The 27,843-nt window shown below is 40.2% G+C and overlaps 1 protein-coding gene across 3 annotated transcripts in view; it reads right to left on the bottom strand.

The window, feature by feature from the left end:
* The window catches only part of HELZ (helicase with zinc finger), a 185,544-nt gene that overhangs the window by 22,678 nt on the left and 135,023 nt on the right, over positions 1–27,843 (bottom strand). For all 3 annotated transcript variants that reach the window (XM_048488065.1, XM_048488066.1, XM_048488067.1), the window contains 5 exons: positions 26,858–27,062; positions 15,967–16,018; positions 12,914–13,110; positions 6,809–7,016; positions 8–84 (listed from right to left, as the gene is read on the bottom strand). In XM_048488065.1, the coding sequence (XP_048344022.1) occupies positions 8–84; positions 6,809–7,016; positions 12,914–13,110; positions 15,967–16,018; positions 26,858–27,062 (739 nt within the window). The remainder of the gene's footprint in view (positions 1–7; positions 85–6,808; positions 7,017–12,913; positions 13,111–15,966; positions 16,019–26,857; positions 27,063–27,843) is intronic.

The raw sequence follows: 27,843 nt of genomic DNA, 5'->3' as shown, positions 1-27,843 counted from the left end.
TATATACCTGCTTGGATTCCATGGACTTTTTCTCAGGAGTCCGAATTCTATTGATTTCAGGTCCAGTACTAGGTTCATTTTTACCTGAAAGTTTTATTAATAGTATCTTTATTTCCAGTGAACATAAAGAGCATACACATTCTCACAAACCAGGTTAAATGAATACACAGCCTCAATTATGAGCCTTTAAATAAATAATCTGCAGTTGCTGTTGGTCATATGTAGCATTTTCACCCATTTTAGTCCTGCCTGCTGAGACCATGAAGAAAAGATGCAATAAATAAATAAATGAAAAGTTATTCCTATTGCTGAGAAAGGAATTTTGTTTCTACACTTACTGAAAAAAAGACACATAATTCTCACCCTGTCTTCACAGAAAACAATACTCTATGAAATTGGATACTGTAAGATCTCAATGCTTTCAATAGATAATAAAAAGATGATGATTCCTACACTGTTGTTATTTAAACACTGTAGCCTAACGGTGAGATTTTAAAGGGCCCTATAATGTAGGAGAGAAGAAGAGGTGTTTGGATCTATACCCCGCTTTTCTCAGCTGTGAAGAGTCTCAAAGCGGCTTACAAACTCCTTCCCCTACTCTCCCTATAACAGACACCTTGTGAGGTAGGTGGGGCTGAGAGAGTTCTGTGAGAACTGTGACTAGCTCAAGATCACCTAGCAAGCTTCATGTGCATAAGTGGAGAATCAAACCTGGTTCTCCAGATCAGAGTCCATTGTTCACAAACGTTACACCACATTGGTAGCAGTAACCGCAACAATAGTTAAATGTATTTCCATTGCATATTTTAGCAAATAATTCCACACAGATGATCTTTACCCATATTTTTCAAAACAAGGCACGTTTAAAAGACAGTACAGAAATGAAAGTAGCATGTTGATTCACTTTTACAGTGACATATATTAAGGAAAACCCCCATAAAGGCTTTAGGGTGATGGACAAATAAAAATGAATAGAGGCCACCACAAGGTATTTGTAAATCGATGTTTTGTATTAGTCAAAAAGCAGCAATTGCATTTTTATCTTTGGATTGGTGGCTTTATTTATTTTATTTTATATTTATTCTTTCGGTTTCTGATTACTGATTACTGTTTTGATAACAGTATTCACATGTCTGTATTCAAATTTTGCTGTTATAAGTTGTTTGTATTTTTCCTGATTCCAGCAGAATAGGTCTTTGTTGTATGAAACCATAGTTTAATCACAGAACATTTTTAAAGACAAATGAGCCAAGACATCTTTATGGTGTATAATTACTTAACTATTAATATAAGAAGGTGTCTTTTGTTGATTAGAACTTAACAGCTTTGCCAGTCAACTGGGCAAATATCTACAGTCTTCAGCATTTCAGAATACTACTTGAGTCATAAAACAGCTACACAAGAGAAAAGAAGTTTGAGGTTGAGAAAACCTAGGGGCTATCTGCCAGTATGAAACATATCATACTTGAACTCTGAAGCCTCATGTTGTGCGTACGCAGAAAAAAGGGATCAGGTTCCAGACAATTATAGGACAAAAATATATGAATGGTTGAGAATGACCCAAGAACTCTGCAGATGTTTAATTGACCACTCTTTGGCCACTCTTACATTTCAAAGGCATGTCAGCAGAGGTTTTCTTTGAATGGCTTCTCAGAGGCATTGGAGGTCCCAAGGCAAAGATTCCCCCTGGGTCACCAGGTTATACCACCCAGACAACCCAAACATCTTGTGAAAGCAAATCACAAGACTTGCCCAACTCCAAAGGCTTCTGAGGCAACTAGGGCTGTAGAACTTTATCCTCCTAGTCACCCATCCAATTGTTAGTCCTAATCAGCAAGGAAGATAAAATGTTTAAATGTTTCATTTTCCCTAACATTTTTATTGCCTGCCAGAGAGATAGCAAGAACACTGCTGCTTGTTCATTGATAAAGGCATCTTTAAAAATCTTACAAGAAAAAGAGGTGAAGAGATAAGTAGCGATGGAAACTCAATTTAAGAAACTCATACTAGTGCAGTTTTTTTGTCTTACTCATAACTCAAAGCACAACCAGAGTTTCATTTTCCTTGGTTCAAAGGGATGGAACCATCTTTGAATGTTAATATGCACAACAAATAAAAAAAACATTCAGCACCTGGTGAATGGGAACACTGTCTTTCCTGAATCTGTATTAAATTTGCAGGAATCAGAAGTTTATGCTAATAAATAACTGCTATGTAATTATGAAGGTGAGATCTTTCAATCAACTCAGCTGCAGTCGCAGGATTAGTTAAAACAATGTTAACTTTAATACCTTTAATTTCTACATGCATGTAATAGGCAGCTGGAATGTCACTGTATTGGTCTGTCATCATTATATACTGGAATTAAACATGGGTAACTGCTTGGCTTTTTCCATAGTTCATGTACTAAGGGGATCTCCAACACTGCCACTATGGGTTACTTCCAAAAATATTCTTTGCCTGCGGCAGATTTTTATAAAGCCACCCTATGATTGTCTCCAAATAGAAATAGTAAGTGGAAATTTTCTGGATGTATCTATAATTCCTAAAATTCACAAATTCAGCTTCAAAATATTTAAATCCATAACTAAGCCTCACCGAGTTTTTCCATGTGTAAGTGCTCATGTAGGGAGGGAAGGAGGCATGGTATAGCCTGATTTCAGCAGATCTTGGAAATATTTGGAAGGGAGACCACCAACGAAGACTCAGCAGTCTAGACGAAGGCAATGGCAAAGCACCTCGGCTTAACCAGTTGCCTTGAAAGCCCCTTGCTGGGGTCGCCATACGTTGGCTGTGACTGGAGAGTACTTTACGCACACATACAAGTGCTCATGTGATCATATTTAGAAAAATCTGAACAGCGTCTTTTAAAATAATAGCTGCTTAACATTCCAGCTTAACCATTCAGTGCCTCACTATAAATCCGCAATGATCCTTCCCAGCAAAACTGCAGTTTTCAATGGCTACCTTCCAGTATTGGACAACTAAATAATGGGACCACCAAAACACAGTGTCCCTACTCTGAACTCAGTCAGCCTCTCCATAAAGATACCATGTACCATGTACTGAAAACCACTGGAGGGTCCATGATAATCAACAAAATGTACTTCAGGAGGATTCTGAGCAGATCTCTTAATGATTGTGATGTAAATCTAGTTGTATGAAAATAAGTTAGACGGTTCTTAATTTTTTATTTACTTATTTGTTTACATTTATTTCCTGCCCTTTATCACAGTCTCAGCATGGGTTACCATAAAAACCATACAAAATCTCATCTAAGAATGGTAAAATCACAATAAAACCCCACTCTAAAAAACCCAAAACAACCTAAAATATCAAACAAACAAACCCTGCCCACCTACAAAAAGGGAGGGGTGGATGGACACTTTGGGGCCCCCTCCCAGTTGTGGGAATCATCCATACTCCCAAGTGAAGAGGATAGTCTTTGTCAGGCACCAAAACTCCAAGAGAGTAGGTGCCTGGCAAACCTCTGGAAGGAGGACATTCTACAGTTTAGGGACCAATCTAGAGAAGGCCCTCAGGGCTGCCCCCACCCCCCTCACTTCCAAAGGAAAGTGGGACAGCCAGGCAGGTCTCCCCCTCTGACTTCGGAGTCAGGGCAGTAATATGAGCAGATGCACTCTCTCAGATACCCAGGCCTGAGGCCATATAGGGTACCTGAGAGTGTGTTTTACAGGCATTTGGCATACATGGTCAAGCTTCAACTATCAAGTTTGAAGCAACTTTTAGAGATACAGAACAAGGTTGTGTTAAATGAATGTCACAATATTTATTTTGTTCTTTTCAGTCACATTATTAAAAGTTCAGAAGATTGAATTACCTGATCGGAATGTATTTTTCAGTGATATTCTGCTCTTTTCTACTGCTTCTATTACTATGGCAGAAATTAAGGATGGCATATCATATTTGCTCCTGAAATTATTCTAGCTTTCATGAATTTAAAAAGGGTTCTTCTCATGACTATATCCATGAACTAGTTAGTGTCCAATTAACTTCCGAATAACAGCATCATCTGGCATAGCTTTATGACAGCTCATATGTCTATGATACTGAGAAATACCTCCGATGTGCACCTTGGCACCCTGAGCTCTCAACACATGGATAACTCTGCCTTTCAGACAGTTAATGAGGCAGATTCTTGCACTGCACAGCTCTAAGGAAAGGCATCCTAACTAGGGCTGTGCATATGGATAAGCCAAGCCAAAACTAAAGCCAAAAAAGCTTTATTCGCCTTTTCCCCCAATCAACTCCTCACCCCCAGCTACCCAGATGAAGGCAAAAAGGCAAAAAAACTTTTTGGGTTTTTGCAGCTTTTCAGCTTGGGCCATCAGATTTTTTTAAAAAATGTTGGGGGAAATGGTTTCTCTGTTGTATTAATTTTTGTAAGCCTCCCTGAGCCTGGCCGTGAAACCCTTTGACAATACATTTAACTATAGATTTGTTACAGTGTTTTCTCCTTGAAGGACAAGAGGGCATCTTGAGTGGCTGTATAAGTATTCATCTTTTTTGTTTTTTCCGAAAATATTCAGGTCCAATAAATCCAAATCTGAAAAATGTTGCACACCCCTAGTCCCTATAGCACAAATGGAACTAGATCAATTTCAATTTTGATACAGTGCTCAGTCCTTCAGCATTAAAGGCTGCCTTGTTCTTAAATAGATTTTACGCTAATAATATTACAGAGTTCTATACTCATTGTTTCATGAGCTGCTTAAGAAAAGGCAATGAGATTATCAAGCTCTACATGTCATTTTTATTTCAAAAATGGTTACTTTATATATATTTTTCAGAATTCAGCATATCTGCAGTGCCCTAGTGTACACATTAGGCTTTGATGAACAAAAGAATATCTACATATGCTGTAGCTGCTGCATTCTCTTCCAAAATCAGGGCATATTTTGCATGCAAAATGAGAATCCCTATTGATGTTGCATATTTTCTAATTCACAGAAGAGTGCTGTGCAGTCCCTGCACATGCAGAACTCTCTATGTGCTCACCAGAACTCCTGGAAGCTTTCGTCATGGTCACCACTTGAAGTTTTTGAATTTTTTAAACTTTATCCACTCCAACTAATGATATCCATTTTGCAATTCCATAGTGATAATGAACTAATTATGATTCAACAAAGATAAGTCTAGTGTGTATGTCACTGCATTTGCTCTTCTGCCAAATATGTAAACCAGTGAATTTCTTTCCCTGGGGTAGCACAGGGGGAAGGGGGATTTGATTCCTTTCATACAACTGAAGATTTGCACTGCATTGTGCTGATACTAGGAGGACTACACATGACAAAAGGACAGCTGTTTCTAATCACTGGTGGTACAAACTAAATACTTTCCTATGTCACCGCGAGCACACACAATTTGCAGGATCTATATTTTTGTATTGTACTATATTAGTTCTCTAACCTATATAGCCCATGCTTGCCAACTTGTTAGATCACAGAAGCTAAGCAGAGTTTGCCTTAGTCGATATTTGGTTGGGAGACCACTAGGGAAAATCAGGGTCACTGCACACAGGCAGGCAAAGGCAAACTGTCTCTGAATGTCTCTTGTCCTGAAATCCCTACAGGGTCACCATAAGTCAACTGAGACTTGATGGCAAAAAAAGGAAAAGAAATTAGTTCAACTCCTTTCCAGCTCATTACCTCCACAAATAATGAAGCAGAAGAATATGTTTGCACTCCAAGGAAATAACATTTTTGGCAATTTCTCACTACAGGAAGTACTAGTAAGGGCACACAGAACAAATCTGACTGGAGATTAGGAAACTGATTTGTTCTATTGGCGTGTACAACCTTTAATCCAGTCCTTGTGCTTTAAAAAAAGGGGAGGGAAGTCTTCTCATATCATGGTGTGCTGATATTTTTAAATCCTATATATACAGATACCTTTATTGGCACGCAACCTAGATATACACAAATGAGATTCAGGCTCTGAAGAGAGATAATGTCTATAGCTAAGACAAGTTTTATTACTCTGGCAGAGAACTGCCAAAGTATGTATAGACAGATGCAACGGTCTGCACTAAAGCATAAAGAACTGTGGGTATAAACTACTCCACAAACAACAATTGGAAACCCTCAGATGAGCCACAGCAATGCATGCTTGAAGGACTGACATTCATATCTTCAAGTATCAGTTATTATTTTTCTTAAATTTTAAAAGTTTTTTAAGATTACCAATTACCAGGTCTTAACATACTTTCAATCCAGAAAATTCCACTTACACCAGCAGTTACAACAGATGCTGTACTTTTCCATGTTGCACACCTATGTTAATTGTTTTTTCAATGCATTACAAGGAACTGAAAAAATATATTTCATACATAACAAAAACAAGTTGCAACAAGCTGTAGTCCACCTCCAGCCCCAGCAAACAAATGCAGATTGATAGTGCACAGCTCCAAAAGGCTGCAGTTCAGAAGGAGAAAGAAGTTAACCAAATATAACAAGCAGAGAACTTAAGAAGATGGGTAACTTCTGACTTCTACAATCATCTGAGCTGCTGGATCAAACAGATTAAAGTTTTCTAGTCTCACCAACTGTGTTAATTTGTTCTCAGCTTCCTAAGCCCTTTACTCACTCAAGAGTTAGCAGTCACTACTCTCATTTCCTACCCAAATGCCAGTCTTCAAATAAATATTACCATTTTCTTAGGATGGCTGATTTAACAGCAAGACAACTTCCATAGTTACCTCAACATTTTGAGAACAAAGTATACCTGAACAAAAAACTACAAGAATTCTCATTCAGAATATTCAAAAACAAAAGATATAAAAACTTACTGTTCCGATTTTGTTCAAGCTGCTCTTTATCTGAATGTTGAAGTTGCTGCTGCCCTAAGCTAACAGGTGAATGATGTCCAAGACCATAAGGGATAGGAGATCCACGTCCATGTGCTTGTAATAAATTCACATTGTATGCCACAGCTGCTTGGTGGGTAATGAGACGAGGATCAACAGCAAACCTACTCTGATACCCTGTCCATGGCACCTATGTAATAAAATAAATGCAGTAAATACATAACATTCTGTGTCAACAGAACATGATAGTGATGAAAAGCAGAAAGGTAGAAAAGGTGTGGTGGTGGTGGAGAATCTTAAAAAAAAGAAAGGGGCCGGTATAATGTAGGGTTTGAAAATATGAAGTTATCTCAGGCAAAACCATCTTAATTTTAACATATTTCACAACTGTGCTATGTAAGTAAATAAATGAGAAAATATATGAATTGTAAAAATTACATACTACAAATAAGAGCAATAGCAGAACTCAGTAATATGACCCCATCAAAGAACTCAGTAATATGACAGATTTTAAAACCAGAGAAATAGATCTGTTTGGAAACAGACTGGAAGTTGCTTGGGCAAGCAAGGGAATAAAAACCAAAGGTGGTATGATGAAGAAACAATTTGTGAAAAGATTTCATTATGTTGAAAACAAATCAAAGAAAACATAGAAATCAAAGAATACAATATGCTTTAAGGAGAAACGTGTAAAAAGTAGCAATAAAAGGAATAAATGATTTAACAAATTAGTTATATGCTTTCAAAGAAATCTTTAAAAAATACAACCACAGTGCTTGCATGGGTGAATCCATCAGAAGTTCTAGGTTAGGACCTTGAAGAATACTGACACTAAATGCTTGAAAAATTTCATTGATTATGCTAATAGAGCTATTATAATTAGGAATATGGTTATGTAGTTATGATAAAGGCAATAATTTAATAATTATAAATAATTACAAATAGACTGTTTATCCCTCAAAAATACAATTCTCTGCCTGAATGCTGAAAAAAGAAACATTATGCTTCTTGAAATATTTCCCTTTTTCTTCTAACACTTGCAAGCTAGATAGCTCTGAATCAAAACAGCTCACATTTAATCTGTGGATATTTTTATTAAAAATATGCAGTCATAAAAATAAGAACAAAGTGGAAAGCTTCAAAGAAACTCAAATCTTACATTAGCAAATAAGCTAATGAACTTCATGCGTACCATATCCTCCTACGCAGGGGATTAGATTAGGTCACTGGAGTGTAATATGTTCAGTACTGAAAGTCATAAAGGACTATGTCAGGAACCCAAATGAATGGGTTGAGTCGCATATTTCAGATGCTGGTAATTAATACAATTTTCTTTAAAACAGTCACTGTGCCTGAGTTATCTCAGCTCAGAGGATACTAATCCCACTTTAGCCACTAATTGAGTGTGTGAGTTCTTATCCATGCCTTCAAGCTGGGTAAATTGGGGGGTCTACCTCACCATGGCTAGTTTGCTTGCCTCTGGTAACTGCTGCTCCTGCTCTATAGCAAGGTATTGTTGGACAGCTGAGAAGAATAACCTGCATCACTAGCTTTTACTTGCCGTGCTCCCCAACTGACCATCCTCTATTACCTAAGGATTCCAACCTCAGTTCTGCTTTTAAAGCAGGTTTTACAGTGTGTCTCCCCACTGCACCAAAGCCAGGATGGGCACTGATTACAAGATCAAACTATTCCAGCCATTAACTTCAGGCTGGGTCATTTGTGCTGTAGAATTCACCAGCTGATCACAAGCAGTTTGGTCCTTGGCAGATAGTAAGCAACCTGCACGCAATGTAGGATGGACTTAATTTTTAAAACATGTTTTCAGTAAACATTTTGCAACTGTTACCCACAAATGGGGAAATGTAATCCAGCTGTATTTTTACTTATTTTCACCAGTCAGGTTCTCTTCTTAAAAATGTATAAACAAGATTGCAACTACAAGGGCCAGGAAATTATTTCCTTCAAACAAGGAGAAAAATATAAATTCATAGCTTTTATGAGACGTTAGTGGGCTACATTTTCCAGCATGGACTATTTTATCACCTGTGACTGTTCCTGTGAAAGCAGATCTGATCTCAGTTACTCATCTTATTTATTTATTTACATTATTTACAGTCCATCTTTCTCACTTAGATTCAAGGCAGATTTCACAGAGTCAATATAATCAACAGGACGGGACACTCAATAAACAATGCAACAGGATTAGGATTGTAGAACCAACCAGAAATCTAAAAACAGAACTGAAGCAAAACTATTAACACATTAAATGATGCAAAAATTACACATTAGGGACCTACTTAACAGCAAAATATACATACTAGTATAGACTAGACTCCTTAATAATTTAACCAAGTAATTTTGTGAATTGTTTAGTACAGTGCTACCTTATTGCCTGCATAGAAACACCATCTTGAATAACTGAGTTTCGCAAAATCTGTGGAAAGCCAGGACAGTAGGCGCCTTCCTGACTTTCTCAGCTAGTACATTCACTGTCAGAGGACACCAGGGCTCTGGAGGACCTTAATCCGTTCCAGAGGGCCTGTAAAACAGAGATGTTCCACTGGGCTTTTGATTGAGGCTACCCATTGTCCTATTGTTCATCTTGCTGGCCTCCCAATTTCCAACACATGCTTCTTAAATTGTGTGCTCTTCCCCTCCTTTTCACCCCAACAATTTTTGGTAACTGAACTATGTTAGGAGGGAGGATGATATGATTTTGCAGGCTTGGGGGTCTTTGTTCATTTAAATATTAGCCATCTGTGGATGTTAAATTTTAAATTACTTTACTGCTCCTTGTATTATTAGCATCGTTCTGTATTTAGCTTTTAGCCTTGTCTGTAAACTGCCCTCACCTGACTTCGGTTAGGAAGGGCAGGGTATAAATCTAATAAATATATAAAGAGTACAGGGAGAGAGGAGATCTTATAAATATGACGTTCCAAGACCATGAAGGGTTTTGTATGTGGTAGTCAATACTTCAAATGGAGCCTGATAACTGATGCGCAGCTAGTCAAGTGACTGAAGAATGGAGGTAACATGCATGCTCCATCCGATAATAACTGAGCCACACCATTCTGCACCACCTGGCGTTGCAAGACCAAAATACAGTGCATTACATAGTCTAGCCTTGAGGTTACTGTGGGGTGGAACCATGGGGTCAAGCCAGTCTTCTCAAAGTGAGGGACCATCTTTTGGCCTAGACTGAGATGGTCATTCATTCAAATACCGTCCTCATAAGTTGTGAAAGCACGAGTGAGAGACTTCACCAAGGGACTAGATGGTGAATTGGGGAAAGTTGACTCAGTAATAGTCAGACTCTTACTATTTGTACCCTTAACACAAATACCTGTTGTAAAATTTGTAGTTTTTTATGAAACAGTTTTGGCTCTTGGATTTTTTTCCAGTTCTTTCTCTTTTCTTTAAATTTCCTCTAAAATATTTTGCATTTTCTCTTCTCTCTTTTTCTTAAGCTCACAATTATATTTTATAAAGTATCCTCTCATATAAGGTTTACTTGTATTCCCCACCATTTTCAAATCTTATGTGGGTTTCTCGAGATATTGCGTTTAAGCAGAACGTTTACCAAGGACTTTCTCAGATTATGATCCAGTAAACCTGGAGTGTAATCTATATTTGGGTTCCCGATTATTAACAATCCTTATCATCCAGTCCAGTAGATTTCTCTTCTTTTTCTTGTTGCTGTTTCTAGTTGTTCTTGGTCTGAATCTTCTGAAATCTCTGTCACTGAAATCCTTTTCATACCTTTCAATGAATTATCTCACCCTTTGAATTGTATTCGGTCTGAATCAGTGTTGCTTAAAATTTAAAGATACAACGTCCAATTTCTTCTAATTAAATTTAATCTTCCATTTCAACTTTTTAATTAGGAAGATGTATTTTTTTTCTCTTGAACAATATTCTAATCGGTATTTCTTTCAAAACAATTGTGTTCACATCAATTTTGAATTTTGTATCAAAATGTTGATATAGGACAGTCGTTCTCAACATTGGGGGTTGAACGACCCTTTCACAGGGGTCGCCTAAGACCATCGGAAAACACATATTTCCGATAGTCTTAGGAACTGAAACCTAAATAATTTTATGGTTGGGAGTCACCACAACATGAGAAACTGTATTAAAGGGTCGCGGCATTAGGAAGGTTGAGAACCACTGATATAGGATAAGATCTCCCATCCTCTTCCTTACAAGCTGAACCAGTATACCTCTTGAGATTTCCCTCACTGCAGCATATCTGGAATTTAATCTGTAGACTTCATCAACTTCAATCTCCAAATCTTTCTCTGCACCTCAGGAAGTCTGCCAAGACAGTTATAATCCTTTATCTAATATTTTCATCTGCAAATCTCAGCTAAAATTCTTTCTCAATTCCAATAGAGCAACATGGTCTATTCTTCTTTCCAGATTTTTGTCATTGTTCTCTTCAAGAGTTGCAACTTTGTGATTAATTTATTTCTCCAAATGATTGATTTATAGAATTGTCCAGTTTCTGCCATCTCCTCTTTCATTGTAAAAAATATTTTATCCGTTTTATCACTCCTCTATCTTCTTTTCAAATATCTCCAATTTATCTGTTAGCTCAGAGGTCTGCAACCTGCGGCTCTCCAGATGTTTATGGACTACAATTCCCATCAGCCCCTGCCAGCATGGGCAATTGGCCATGTGGCAGGGGCTGGCGGGATTTGTAGTTCATGAACATCTGGAGAGCTGCAGGTTGCAGAACCCTGTGTTTGCTGATCAACATATATTGTCATGATCTCTAACGTAATCAATATAGAAATACTTCTTAGTTTTGCCCTTTCTTTCACTTTCTATCAAATTGTGTTAATTTCTTGTCTCTCCTCTCTCCCTGCTTTTAAAGTATCATTCTGATTTATATTTTCCAGAGAAAATGATTATCTCATGTCAAGGTTGCTGCCCTCAACACAGACGAAATCTCCCTTAATCTATATGATTATCTTCCAATAGTGATGAAATGGGGGTGGTTGTGTTTAAAGTCTATTTATATTCCATGAGTCTGTGAGCTATTGATTGCCAGTCTGCTTCCCAGCTCTTAACCTGGAGTGAGTCACAAAAACCTCCATTTCCACAAAGAATCAAGGGTTATCTTCCAATCATTCTTTATCCAGAATGGTGACTTGGCTGGTGAGTCACACCTACCAACCAATATTTTAGCTGCAAAATTCCTCCACTAGGCTCTTGTGCAGAAGCCAACAACATCTCAATGTAGTCCAATTAGGATGCCAAAGGACCTGAATTCTTTAAAGAGTTAACTTTTCTTTAAGTTTACTCATAAGATACAGGCTTCTGTTAGACAGATAAGATAGATTTGATGGCAGCGACCAAAGGTGAGGAAAAAATGGGAGTTTCTATAAACTAACATCTCTCAGCTATGACAAAAAAAGAATTGAGGGAAATTCTCTATATCACAGTGGGGGGGGGGAAGCATAGATAAGGGTCACAGCATGTCTCTAGATATTTTGAGCTTCAAAACATTTTCTCTGCAGCAAGTCTGTATATGCGAAGTACTCATGTGAAACCATACAAGTACCACAATGATGATCCTGGACAGAAGTTCACAGGTAACTAAATGTAAATATGCGTAATAAATATGTATGTATCAATCCCTTCCACACAAAATCCCTTCAAATTCTGCAGATACCACATAAAATATTAGCATAGTATTACTGTCATTAACATATATAGTTATGATGTTTAAAAAATAACCAATGATCATCCAATAGCACCAGCTGCTAAATAGATCTAGAGACATCTAGGTATATTAAAATAATTTAATGTTACAGATTAAAACTGCTCTTACAAAAGCCCTGATATGAATACTACCATGTACTAAATATACATCATATATATAATCTTCCTTGATATTCACATAAGGGCCTTGTAGACTGTCTAGAGCACAATAACTTCAGTTTTCAAATATTTGACAGAATCCTTTATATGCAATATTCGATTCCTGAGAAGCTAATTGTTTCTCCCCCTAAAAATCAAGAAAATAAATATAGCAATAAGATGCAGATTTAAAGTTGTACGAAAGAGTACACTTACTGGCAAAGGCACAGACATGACCATATTTCCTCCATAAACAGCAGGTACATAAAGAATGCTTGTCCCAGTGTGAGGATCTATCCTTTGAACAGGACTAGGAGATTTTCCAAGATTGGAATGAGGTGCAGGAGGAGGAGGTGGTGGTGGAGTAAATGCTCTGATAGGATTTCCAATTAAGACAGAGGGATTAGGTTGAACTGAAAAATAAACAAAAAAAGCCATCATGCATGTGATAATTATGACATTATATTTTTACCATATGGTTCTAAAATACAAATTTATTTTCCTAATGTTACTTACAGATTCTTTCATTTAAGGTTCAAATGTGCACTTCAAAAATGTCTTAATTTCATCATATATATAAAACACATAGATCATTTATCTGCACTATTATGTCCACTGCAACTTCAACTGATTTTAATAATTGAGCTTCACAAGCTGCTCTCTGCTTAGGCCAGAGATTACTGTCTGGTTGGTGCTAACCACTGTTAGATTTAAAATAAGACCTCATTTCAATCCTTTTAAAGTCACACTAAAACTGCAAAAGACATCTTAAAGGCAGAGGTGGGATCCAGCAGGTTCTCACAGGTTCCCGAGAGTAGGTTACTAATTATTTGTGTGTGCCGAGAGGGGGTTACTAATTGGTGATTTTGCCACGTGATTTTTGCCTTAGTTACGCCCCTCCTCTCAGCAGTAGCGCGCAGAACTTGAAGCAGTCTAGCAGGAGGTGCACCGGCGTGCATGGCAGCCTGTGCCTGCGTGCATTTGTTTCCCGCCCAAGAACCAGCGCAGCGGCTGCGTCCTTGCCACAGCCCCGCCCAGGAATGCCCCGCCCAGGAATGCCTGGCCACACCCCCATCGTGCCCCGCCCAGCCCCATTGGCGCTACGCCACAGTTTGAATCCCACCACCATGGGAACCTGTTACTAAAATTTTTGGATCCCACCACTGCTTAAAGGCCTGTTTGACTGTTATTTCCTTCTATGAACTAACCTTCAGAAGACACTGAAAGCTGAACTTATGCTTGGATGATTCCTCCGACCTTCTGACACTGAGAGAAGTGATAACAAACTGGGAGATTCTCTGATTATCTAAATGTGGGATTTCCCCTAACCTTAGATTACAGAATTCCCCTATGTCCATGGTGGCGAACCTTTGGCACTCCAGATGTTATGGACTACAATTCCCATCAGCCCCTGCCAGCATGGCCAATTAGTCCATAACATCTGGAGTGACAAAGGTTCGCCACCACTGCCCTATGTGGTACCTGTTGGTGCCATGGTACCCACAAGTCCCTTTAGAGCTTCTCAGAAAAGGGGCAGTGCGACTGAAAGACCGGGCTTGTTTTTGGTTGCTGTCATACAGATGAAAAGGTTTTTAACTGCAATAGCAGCCACAAACACCACAGAATCAGAAAGACTGGCAAGCACCTGTCCTTTCCTTAGCCGGGCAGGTCATTTCCCCCTTCAGGTTTTCCTTCTTTTTATTCCACCTTTTCTCTTTCCCTCACTCCCTCAGGACTTTTTCCATGCCTTTTTATTCCCCTTCTGCAATTCTTTTGCAAAGCAAGGAGGGAGGTATTGTGTTTGGCTCTGCCTCTTGCAGCAGCCACTTTGGGTTTGGTTCTTCCTTTGGAAGAAGTCATTTTTGAGTCATGCTCACCACCCCTTCTCAAAAATCCACAAGCTCAAAAAGGTTGGGGATCCCTGAATTAAACTGTACTTAAGAGGGTTTCGTTCCCAGAGTCAGAAGAGACTGTACAATTATGGATTCAATCATTCAGTCATTCACTTCAAACCACAGTGACAGCAGCATGGGACAGAACGTGGGAGCAAAGATCCACTGCTGATCCCTTCCTTGTGACAATACAGGAGGAGCAAACAAAACAGGCCCATAATGTCTTATTCTGAAATTTCTCCCCTGAACTTAAGAAAATAATAGATTTTACTGTGAATACAAGAAAATCTGAATTGGGTGTTGTGGTTTTTGGGCTGTGTGGCCATGGCCTAATGGTTTTTGCTTCTAATGTTTCACCTGTAACTATGGCTGGCATTTTCATAGGCATGGCTGGCACTTTCATGGGCATGTCATGGAAAGATGCATTTCTCTCTGTGGTACAGTATGATGGGGTATATGTTTTGTTCATCTCACAGGTGGGGGTGAGGTTCATTTGCATGCAATGGTGTATGGGGTCCAAATGGTGCCCGGAGACAAAAAAGCCCTCCATGCACACCCCCCCCACCAGAGCCCCGCTTACTCGCACAGCGCCTCGTCCCCCTCATTCACTTACCCTTTCCTTTCCCCATAGGCTCTGAGGCTCGGCTTCAGGGAAGCTACCTCTTGGGCAGCCTGTCTCTATGCTTAAGCAATCTTTGGAGCATTGCCCTTTTAAGAAAGTCATAGAGACAGGCTGCCCAAGAGGCAGCTTCCCTGAAGCCAAGACTCAGAGCCTGCGGGGAAAGGAAAGGGTAAGTGAGTGAGAGGCCAGCCAGGCAGGTGGGTGGGCAGCGACAGCGGGTGGGTGGGCAGGAGCCTGCTGGGCACCCCCACAGGCGTGCGCCCGGTATCATGGATGGCCCCATGTCTCCATAGGCAGTACACCACTGTTTGCATGTGTTCCGATGCAGTTCATTTGCAGTCACATCTGCACTTGCATTTGCAATTGAAATCACATTAGCACATGTCTGGGTGGAGCTCACTTGCAGCATTTGAATGTCTCTGGTTTTTGTTTTGATTTTTAGTAGCGATAGCTAGGTTTTGTTGATTTTCAGTCTCTTCTTTTTTGTTGAAACTGTCCCAGTGTTTGTGAGGTGGATATGACTTGTACCCTACCACACAATAACTCCACTCTGTGCCATGGAGAGAAAAACATTTTACTGTGAAATGCTTGTGAAGATGCCAGTCATAGATGTGAGCAAAATGTCAGGAACAAAAACAATCAGACCATGGTCACACAATGCAGAAAACCCACAGCCATTAAACCTTTTGGCAATAAAAATTTGAATTCAGGCACAAGAGCTGGTCAGTACCAATAATACTTTACTGGTCACTTACCAATTCCATCAGTTTGAAAATGGTCATTCTGGGTATGATGATGGTTCTTCACCTAAAAAAAAAAGATTAGCCTTTTGAGTTTTGTGCTTGGCAAGTGGAAACCCATAAGGATTTGCAGGGGAATCTAATTTCCCCCTTCCCCACTATTTCCTTTTTCCTTTCCCTGAAAGCCCAAATAGTTTATCCCATTTTCCTGCCATTCTCTCATTCCTGCCCTCAATCAACCTATCTTTATCACCTCACCCTCATCATTCGTCATGATGTGAAGGAACCTTTGAACCACCTTTGAATGCCTCTTATCTTGAAAAACCCATCAGGGGGCTGTCATAAGTAAAATGTGACTTGATGCCCACCCCCCAAAAAAATCAGTTTTCAGTTTTCCATCCTTCCCTACACCTGGCATCCTCTGCACAGAACCTGTGGCCCAGTTTCACAGTGCAAATTACCAGGCACTGTTTTTTAGTGTCAGAAACTAAGCTGGTTACCCTTTCCTAGCAATGGCCACTGAGAGGATTCATTTCTTAAAAGTACAGACACTCTTTTTATCATTCTGGATCAGACACTCTTTTTATCATTCTGGAGGTTTTTTGTTTGCATTTTTAGATTTCAGATTTTTTTGCAAACCTGGGGCATTTTTCTGGTTTGTAGAACTATCTATCTTGTCAATCCATGGCTCCAATCTCCAGATTTAAGCATCCTCAGTTTTGGCTGACTTTGCCATTAGAATATGTAGGAGTTAAGAGAAAGCATTAAATGCTTCCAGAGAACCAAGTTACAGATATTCTGTGGACCCATCAATATAGAATGTGTAAAAGCTCCCAAAATTATAGAAACTCTCATTATGTTAATATACAGTATAAAATACAAATACTACACTTTTCAAAACTTAAAAACAAGAATGTAATAGTTGCTTAAGTCACAATTATGGTCCAGTATGTCTAACTGCATAAGGTAACTTAATTTTATATTTTATTATACTGCATTTTTAAATGTAATTCTGCCACTTCTACAGGTTTGGTTCTTGTGATCTTTCAGCAGAAGATACTGATGGTCACTGATATTCCTGGCTCTCCCCATCCCACTCATGCAACCACTGCTGACCCCAGGAATGCTTATCTCCATGGTCACATGATCTATAGAAAAATTTATTTCCAGAGCCATGTGGGTTAAAAGGCTACGGTAGAAACTGAAAAGAGTCTCTGCTTCCTGCCTCTTGAGTGACCAACAGAGGAGGAAAAGAGTGATTTTCTTAGACCTCACAGACATTGTATTGGATCCAACCCATATTTTCTATGAAATGGTATATGTACTGTCATGTCTCAAGAAACAGGAGTCGGAGGAACAAAACATAGTACTTTATTCCATAGCTGCTACTCACACATAGCTTAAAATCACTCTGCAGCTGTGCTCAATATAACACACTTACTAATTACCAATTACAGTGCAACAGCTGCAGACTCTTAAAACCATACAATACATTACACCCCTTCCCCCTAACTCCTGTAATAATCTGGTGGGATTCTCTTTCGCTGCGATCGTCTCAGCTCCCGCTCTGGCTCCTGAGTCTGTGTTTGTTCCTGGTTCTGCAAAACAATTGGACCCTTTGCTGTTTCCTTATCCTGCATCTCCGTCTGCGCCCTTAACGCCCCAGGTTCCTCGGGGACAATTGGACTATTTACTGCTTCCTCATCCTGCAGCTCCATCTGCCCCCTTAACGCCCTAGATTCCTCAAGGACCTGGGGTTCCTGATCTACTGTTGGACCTGGCACTCTCTTCCTTACTTGGTCAACATGTCTGCGGATCACCTGCCCTTCTTCAGTTTCCACCCTATAAGACAAGGGCCCTGTTGGCTGCCTCACAACTGCTGGGACCCAACACGGACCTGCTCCATAATTTCGGACATACACCGTGTCATCCCTATCAAATGACCGAGGTGCTTTCAACACTTGGTCTTCTTTTCGCGGACGATCATCAACTGAATCGGGATGCATTCGGTCCAGCAACGTCGTAAGTTTCCGATTCATTAGCAACTCCGCAGGACTCCTCCCGGTGGCTGTGCACGGTGTTATGTGCTGTGTTAACAAAAAATTCGCCAACCGACGGTGCCAATCCCCCTCTACTATTCGCCGCAATGCATCCTTTGTTGTACGCACCATCCTTTCTGCCTGCCCATTCGTAGCCGGATGAAAAGGGGCCGAGGTAACCTGGCGAATAACACCATTAGCCAGGAATACTCTAAACTCCTTAGATACAAACGCTGTCCCATTATCCGATACCACCGTATCCGGGAGGCCATGGGTTGCAAATAACTTACGCAGTGCCCTAATTACTGTTTGTGATGTCATTGACATTACTGGCACTACTTCTAGCCATTTGGAATATGAATCCACTACAATGAGAAACACCTGGCCCTGGAAAGGCCCTGCAAAATCAATATGTACCCTTGACCACGGTCTTTTTGTGGACTCCCATTGATAGGTAGGGGCCTGAGGTGGGGCAGGTCGCGTTATCTGACACTCCCTGCACCTGGCCACCCATTCTTCTATTTCGCTATCCATCTTTGGCCACCACACATAACTACGGGCCAATGCCTTCATTCTCACTATTCCAGGGTGCCCTACATGCAAGGCCTCCAGCACCCTAATCCTTAAAGCTGCTGGGATCACTACTCTATTTCCCCACAGTAAGCACCCCTTGTGGACAGATATCTCGTGCTGCCTCATTCCAAATGGTCTAAATTTTTCCTCTAACTTACCCAATGGCCAACCCTTCCATGCCCAATTCAAGACTCGGGCAAGCACTGGGTCCTTAGCTGACCTCTCTGCTATTTCTGCCGCTTGCACTGGAGGCTCTGATAATGATTCCAACATCAAAACCTCCAAAAGTGGGGAGTGATCTTCCTCCTCCCTTTGTACTGGCAAGCGACTCAACGCATCTACATGCCCAATTTTCTTTCCCGACTGGTGCTGCAAGACATAATCATATGCATTCAGAAACATTGCCCACCGCAGCATTCTAGGGGACAATATCTGTGGTGTCTGGCGCTCTGAGGAAAATAATCCCAACAGCGGCTTATGGTCTGTAACAATCACAAATGGTCGCCCATACACGTAATCATGAAACTTCTTAACCCCAGCCACTATTGCTAATGCCTCCTTATCTATTTGCGCATAATTACGCTCCGTTGCAGACAACGTCCTAGAATAATACGCAATTGGAGCTTCCCGCATATCCTCCAATTGATGGCTCAACACTGCTCCAACTCCACACGGGGAGGCATCGCACGTCAAAATCAATGGCTTCCTCTCATCAAAATGAACCAATACACCTTCTGATGACAACAATCTTTTGACCCCCAAGGCTGTGTACTTTCACCACTTCTCTTCTCTCTGTATACCAATGACTGCATCTCAAATGATCCATCTGTTAAAATACTGAAATTTGCAGATGATACAACAGTGATTGGTCTCATTCGAGACAACGATGAAACCGCATACAGACGGGAGGTTGAACAACTAGCCTCTTGGTGCCACTGGAACAATCTAGAACTGAACACACTTAAAACCGTAGAAATGGTGGTAGATTTCAGGAGAAACCCTCCCATCCTACCTCCTCTCACAATACTAGACAACACAGTATCAACAGTAGAGACCTTTAAATTTCTAGGCTCCATCATATCTCATGACCTAAAATGGTCACCTAATATCAAAAATGTCATCAAAAAAGCACAACAAAGAATGTTCTTTCTGCGCCAACTCAGGAAGCTCAAACTGCCCAAGGAGCTGCTGATACAGTTCTACAGAGGAATCATTGAGTCTGTCATCTGCACCTCTATAACTGTGTGGTTTGGTTCTGCAACCCAACAAGATCGACACAGACTTCAGAGAATAATCAGAACTGCAGAAAAAACAATTGCTGCTAACCTGCCTTCCATTGAGGACCTGTATACTGCACGGGTCAAAAAAAGGGCTGTGAAAATATTTACTGACCCCTCGCATCCTGGACATAAACTGTTTCAACTCTTACCCTCTAAACGTCGCTACAGAGCACTGCACACCAAGACAACTAGACATAAGAACAGTTTTTTCCCGAATGCCATCACTCTGTTAAACAAATAATTCCCTCGATAATGTCAAACTATTTATTATATATTTATTATATAATTACTGCACTACTTTTTTCATCATTCCTATTACCCATCTCCTCCCAATTATGACTGTATGACTATAGCCTGTGCTGACATTTCATTTTATTTTATGATTTTACATTTTATGTTTTTATTACTATTGATTGTTTCCTGATTGCTTACTAGACCTATATGACAATCATTAAGTGCTGTACCTTATGATTCTTGACAAATGTATTTTCTTTTATGTACACTGAGAGCATATGCACCGGAGACAAATTCCTTGTGTGTCCAATCACACTTGGCCAATAAAGATTCTATTCAATTAAATTAAACATCTCGGAATGCCTTCTCATGCTGACTTGTCCACTGCCACACTGCCCGCTTATCTAATAAACGGTGCAGTGGCTCTGCCACTGTGGCCTTATGCTTTAAGAATGAATGGTAAAAATTTAGCAATCCCAAAAATGCCTGTAGCTCTTGCTTTGACTGTGGTGCTGGGGCATCCTGGATGGCCCTCACCTTTGCTGATGTCGGGTGCATTCCCCTTGCATCTACCATGTATCCCAAAAACTCTACTTGCGCTACTCCAAACACACATTTTTCACGCTTGACACGCAACCCTACATCTGAGAAGCACTGCAGTACTTTCCGTACCCGTGTCATCAGTTCCTCCTCAGTTGCACCCACTATCAAGACATCATCAAAATACGGTATGACTCCCGGCAAGTTTCTTAATATTTCTTCCATCAAACTCTGGAATATCCCAGGAGCTACACTCACTCCAAATTGCAGCCGCTTTACTCTGAATGCCCCCCTGTGAGTCACTATAGTCTGGGCTTCTGCAGTGGCATCATCCACTTCCAGCTGTTGGTATGCCTGCGCTAGATCTAATTTTGCAAAAACCTTTCCCCCTGCCAATGTTGCTAACAACTGACTGACAACTGGCACTGGGTACGGATGTTTCTGCAATGCCTTGTTAATTGTGCACTTATAATCAGCACAAATGCGCACATCCCCATTGGCCTTCAGGGGGGGTCACAATTGGAGTTTCCCACTTTGCATTTACCACTGGCTCCAATATTCCCTGTTCCAATAACCGATCTAGTTCTGCATCCACTTTAGAGCGCAAAGCAAATGGAATACGGCGTGATTTTAGACGTATTGGGGGTACTGAAGGATCAAGATACAATGATATAGATGGACCCTTATACTGCCCCAGTCCCTCAGCAAACACACTCTTAAATTCTTCCACTAGCACCTCCCATGTTAACTTGCTAACCTCATGAATTCCAGTAATTGCAATTCCCAACCTCCCAAACCAGTCCAACCCCAAGAGGCTCGTCCGCCTTCCTTCCACTATTAACAATTTCAAACATCCATCAAACATATGATATTTTACATGGACATTACACATGCCAACCACAGGTACCCTATGTCCTTGATAATCCGTAAGTGGTAAGTCACAAGATTGAATGTCCAAATCACCCTGTGGGCAAAATGTTTTATAAGTGTCCCATGAAACGATGGAGAATGCTGACCCAGAATCCACTTCCATCACACAAGGGACATCCTGGATCTTCACAGTCACCGACAACTTACGCTGAATCTCGGGTTGCACGTGGTTAATTACATCAGCTGCGTAAACACCATCACACTGCTCATGTGGGGGTTGGCCAGTCAAGCCAGCTACATGGGGACAGCAAGGTGCATCCACAGAGTGTGTAGCAGATGAGCCGGGAACATGTCTTCTTGGTCCCTGATGCCTTTTTTCTCTGCACACTCTCCCAATATGCCCCCAACGTTTACAACAGAAACATTGTGCCTCTTTAAATTTACACCTTTCTCTCTCATGGGGCCCACCACAACTCATACATTTCTCTGTTAACATCCTCCCCCTCTGTTGTGGTGGTCTTCCCATCTTCATTGCACCATGCTGCAGTCTCTGAATTTCACCATTACCCGGGTCTACAGTCCCACTGCCAGCTGTTTGCAATCTCTGTGGGCTCCTGGCTTGTCGCACCTCCCGAGTAGAGGCTGCAGCAAGTTCAAAATTCAAGGCTTCTTGGTATGCCGTTTGAAAAGTCAAGTCTGTCTTTGCCAGCAGCAACTTTTGCAATGGTGCCTCTCTCAGGCCACAGACCAGACGATCCCTTAACATTTCTTCCAAATTGGAGAAATTACATTGTTGTGCCAACCGCCGTAAGACTGCAACATAATCTGCAATGCTTTCAGTCCCCTCCTGATCACGTTTATAAAAAACACTCCGTCTAGCTATTTCTGACGGTTGGGGAATGAAATGGTTCCTTAATGCAGTCAGTATTTCTACAAGCGGTGTTGCTGATAAGTCTCTTGGCGCTATCAATGCTGAGGCGAGGTCAAACACCCCTTCACCACAGAGGCTCAAAAACACGGCTCTTTTCCTTTCTGGGTCTGTTATGCCATTTGCCAGAAGATAAAATTCCAATCGGGCCTCATAACTCTGCCACTTCAAAGGAAACTCCAAATTAAACTGTTCCAGCTGCCCTTGAAAGGCCATAATTTACTCACAGTCCTTGCTTCACAAAACTTGCTAGACTCGTCATAAGTTTATCCTCGTCGCCAATTGTCATGTCTCAAGAAACAGGAGTCGGAGGAACAAAACATAGTACTTTATTCCATAGCTGCTACTCACACATAGCTTAAAATCACTCTGCAGCTGTGCTCAATATAACACACTTACTAATTACCAATTACAGTGCAACAGCTGCAGACTCTTAAAACCATACAATACATTACATGTACCAAAAACTCTAGTTCTGAAGCAGGCAACATTTGAGGACAGGGAGAAATAACATTTTAAAAGAAATAATCAAAACCAAACTGAAGTTTTCTCATTTTATAATTTAACTAAAACAGAAAATTACATTCTTCAGGAAAAAGGGTAAAGGCCCCTGTGGAGGGCAAACATGCCAGTGCAAGGCTGAGCCCTCAAGCCCTTTTGGCCCTTTCTCAGGATGAGGATGATAGCGTTCATCAGAAAGAAAAGTGAGCTACACTGTTTTATAATTTCAATATAATTTCAAGATCCTCTGAAGATGCCAGCCACAGATGCAGGCGAAACGTCAGGAGAGAATGCTGCTAGAACACGGCCATACAGCCCGGAAACCACACAGCACCCAAGTGATTCCGGCCGTGAAAGCCTTCGACAATACATTTTCCTATATTTATTTCTGCTTCGTTGTTTATACAATGTGCCCCGTTCCCCAAATCCTCACTTGTGCATTCCTGATTCTCTAGACAAGGAGGCAACTTGATATATGTGATATTTTAAACCTGGCTAGATCTAATATAGACCTGGTGCGGTAGCATAAATGTGCTGTGATCTTGTTCTTCAGTGTGGCTGGGCAGTAGACTGTGAGGTGGTGGGAAGGGGCTCCCCACTGATCTGAGGCTCCCCACTGATTTCTTTCATAGTCCAGTGTGCCACCAACACAAAGGTGTTTAGAATTTATCCCATGTCACTCAACAGTCATGAAAGTAGGATGTGCATAGGGTAGAGAAAGTGATAGAGAGAGTCTTTTCTCTCTCTTCCATTATACTAGCACATGGGATCATCAAATGGACAATAGGTTCAAGACAGTGAAAAGGAAATACTTTATTCCCCAAGTAACAGAATTGTACAATTCACTACAAATGGACATAAGTGATGGGCAAGCACACAAACAGCTATAAAAATGCAGTTAGACTGATTCATGGATGAGAAGACAATCAATGGCTACTGGTCATGGTGAGATAAAGGAATCTCTATATAAAACAGAGGCAGCATCAGAGGAAGGCCTTGGTCTCTATACTCTGTTTGCTGTCCCTTTAAGGGCAACTGGTTGGTCATTGTGTGAAACAGTATGCTAGACTAAATGGACTTCTGATCTGATATAGCAGGGCCTTTCTTACGTTCTTATGACAACTTTGTTAATGTTACTTCCATATACATATAACCCATCAGGTTCTACAGATTCCACCCATTCAGAATCAGACCCTGGTCTACCACAGCTCAGGATTGATCTGAGTAGCTGGCTTAAGAAGCTGAACTTACAATTATTACCCTTAATTTAAAAAAGAAACCCTGGTTGCCTATGTGTGTTAAGTGCTTATCAAGTTACTTCTGACTCATGGCAATTGTATGAATTAATGACCACCAAAACAACCTAAGCTGGAGTCCATGACTTGCTTTATAGAGTCAATCCATCTCATGTTGGGTATTCTTCTTTTCCTGTTTTCACTTTAGAGCTTTCACTATTAAGGCAATGTACATGCTACAAGGAAGCAGTGAATGTCAAGGCAGTGTTTCTCTTGCAATGCTAGTACAGATTATAGGAAAATTGCCAGCCATGGGAGAGGTTAAACACCTCTTTTTCCTGCCAATCCTTCCAGTATTGTACTTAGCATAGCAAAGGTGCATTTACCAAGATGAAATCTAGCTTATGTTTCTGAAATTTAAGTGTACTGGTTATTTGAAAGTTCATCATTTAACACATGCTTAACATATATTTTGTTTTTATGTCTCTGAGAGAAAAAAAGTTCCAGGGAAGATAGTAGGTATCAGACATAATTTCATAACTAACTCTTATCATTTACCATAATTTCTCTTTATCTAGAAGAAGCAAGGATTTCATCACATAACAATGCACACTAAAAGTATTGTGGGATTCTAATAACTGATTGAAAAGCAATAGAGGAGAGTTGCTTTTCTCAGCAATAATGTGAATTTTGAATGACCGTATATACTCGTGTATAAGTCGACTTTTCCAGCACATTTTTAATGCTGAAAAAGCCCCCCTCGACAATATCCCTCTTAAAATCTAAGTTGGGTTACATTTGGACATACAGATGATGAGGTGGAATCTAGTTTTGAAGGATTTTAACTCTTGTGTTTTAGCTTGGTTGCTGATTGAGCTAAGGTTTTTGTATTTTTAAAGTTATTGTTGATACCATATTGTTTTTGTTGACCCTCTTTTCCACTTACAGAGTTAGTTTACTATTTTTCTTTGAAATAAAATATTCAAAAACATTTAACCTACCGATGCCTCAATTAAAGTAATTTTATTGGTATCTGTTTTTATTTTTGAAATTTACCAGTAGCTACTGCATTTCCCACCCTAGACTTATACTTGAGTCAATAAGTTTTCCCAGTTTTTGTGGTAAAATTAGGTGCCTCGATTTATATTTGGGTTGACTTATACTCGAGTATATGCAGTAATACAGATCTTGAAATTAAGTAATCTTAACAACACATAAGGAGCAATCCAAAAGACTGTTTGTGCAATGGTGGCCAGCCATGGTGTAATTGTGGTGCCGCTAGTCTGCTCCCTAAAGCGTTTGGATAGTAAGTGGCCAGCAGAAAACAAGTTCGTAGTTGAGTTTTCAAGGCCACAACTGTGTCAGTGTCTCTAGAAACCGTGTCCTAGGATCCCAAGCAGGGATCTCCAAGTGCAGTGGCGTAGCGTCAAGGGGACAGGAGGTGCGCGACACACCAGGTGCGTGTGCTGGTGCGGGAGCGTGGTAGGGGTGTTCCAGGGTGTGGCAGGGGCGCAGGACACACACGTGACCCAGGCGCAGTTCCCCCTCGCTCCAGCCCTTCATCAGTGTAAAGGCCAGCCAGCTCCCTGAGCACATTTGGCTCCCCCACCTCAGGACTGTGCTCATAGTGCCTACAAGCCTAACACTGCAATACATCAACCAAAGTTTTAAAAGGTTGCATAGTGTTGTACAAGATAATGAACCTTTGTAAAGTAAAGCATATGAGTATTTCCAAATTATGAGAACACGTGTTTGAAAGGACTGCCAAGAAAAGCTTACATTTTCTATGCTACCAAATAAAATCTGAAAAATTCAAATGAACAACAGCATTGATTTGAAAACTCCATGTAGGCATTAACTTGCTATAAAACTAAAAAACTTTTAAAAGCCTTCTTGCAAAATGGTATTTTTACCAATACAGTACAGCCCATTTTAATTATGCCTGCAAACATGGTCAATTAAACCAATACATCTTATTTATTAATGTTACTTGACACTTAAATGTAGAGCTTAATATTATTCACAAACACACTAGGCAACATATAACTTTTCTCCATTTCTACCCTTATCTATTCTCTTAGAATCTTTTTTCTTATACAGCCTTACCAACAAATAGACTTGTCCTCCTGTGGATTGCACTACTAGTATAATAATGACTGAACATCAAACTTATTATGCAGTTACACATTTTAGGTGGCAAAAAAATCCCATTACATTCAGTTTCTCTTATGAAATGTAAGCTATTTAGTTTGAATTCTTGTATACATTCTAGCACCTTGTGGCAAGTGTACTACTTCCTCTTAAGTATTCATACTCTCCCTACAGTCAAAACTATTGCTTAATAAAAACTACAGTGTAATTATATCCAATGATGGGTATAATGCTTCAGGTCAATATGGCACCTACAGTTAAGTTTCTTGGGTGCTGTGTGGTTTCCGGGCTGTATGGCCGTGTTCTAGATCCTCTGAAGATGCCAGCCACAGATGCAGGCGAAACGTCAGGAGAGAATGCTGCTAGAACACGGCCATACAGCCCGGAAACCACACAGCACCCAAGTGATTCCGGCCGTGAAAGCCTTCGACAATACAGTTAAGTTGCTGCTCATATGCAGAAAGTTAGACAGTATAATATTTTAGTGGCATATCTTGATGTGCTCCTGTCAACCCTTGCCAGTTCTCAATAACTTTGTTATGGGTAAAATTATACCTTTGGTGGCGACTGTTGTGGTTTGTTGGGGTTTGATGAATGATGCTGCCGTAGAGCCCGCGGGATAAATTCAGGAGCCAACGGATTCAAGACATAAGTTTTCTTTAATTCCAGAGCTTCCAACTGAGCTTTGATCTGATCAAATGTGATACCATGAAGACTTTCGTTATCATGACACAGGGCAATAAACCTTTCCCAAAATTTCCTTCAGAAAGCAATATAAAAATACAAAGTTATTTAGTTGGTTGCTATTAACAAGCTGCAAATAAATTATTACCAAAAATAATCCTGGAATCCAATTCTTCATTATGCTTTTAATTCAGTGGTGCATTCCAACTGAAGAACTAAGAAACTATTTGAGCTAAAAATTACTTTGGCTTTGTTACTTTTGTTTCTTGAAGAATATTTTTTAAGTTACTGGGCAGCAATGAAGAGTAGAAGGAAAAGCTGCATTCTGCTAGGGGAAATCCTTCTGTCCCTGAAAACATTTGGTGGAATCCAAACCATGGTTTGGAGGCTCTGAACTGAGACATTGTCAAATGCTGTCATAGTAGTCTCATTCTGAAAGCCATTCTGTGCTACTTGTCTTATAAACTTTAACTGCTGTCTTTATATCTTCATTGTCATCAAATGTGCCATGGAAGGGAGAGAGCAAACATAGCCAGGCAACCTATATGAGGGTATGTCTTTTTCAAAGTAGCTAGTTACTTGTTATCAGCTTTACCAATTACTAAATTTTCATGCATAATTAAAATCTATAAAGGTGGGACCTCATCTTTGGAATGCCCTCTCTTGGCACACATTCTACTCTCTTTTAAGCATCAGACCAAAACATAATTTTTTACCCAGATAAGAGTATATCAGACTATGGATTTGAGCTTTTTAATTGTTTGATAATCTATTTTTAACTTGAAAATCATTAACTGGGTCATTTAAGTTGCTAAATGGGTTTTAATGTTCCATCCACTGGATTTTATATTGGTTTG

Source organism: Sphaerodactylus townsendi, linkage group LG03 (genome assembly GCF_021028975.2).
Source record: "Sphaerodactylus townsendi isolate TG3544 linkage group LG03, MPM_Stown_v2.3, whole genome shotgun sequence".
Classification (NCBI taxonomy): Eukaryota; Metazoa; Chordata; class Lepidosauria; order Squamata; family Sphaerodactylidae; genus Sphaerodactylus; species Sphaerodactylus townsendi.
Note: the sequence above shows the minus strand (reverse complement) of the source record. Positions and strands in the feature narration are given on the sequence as shown.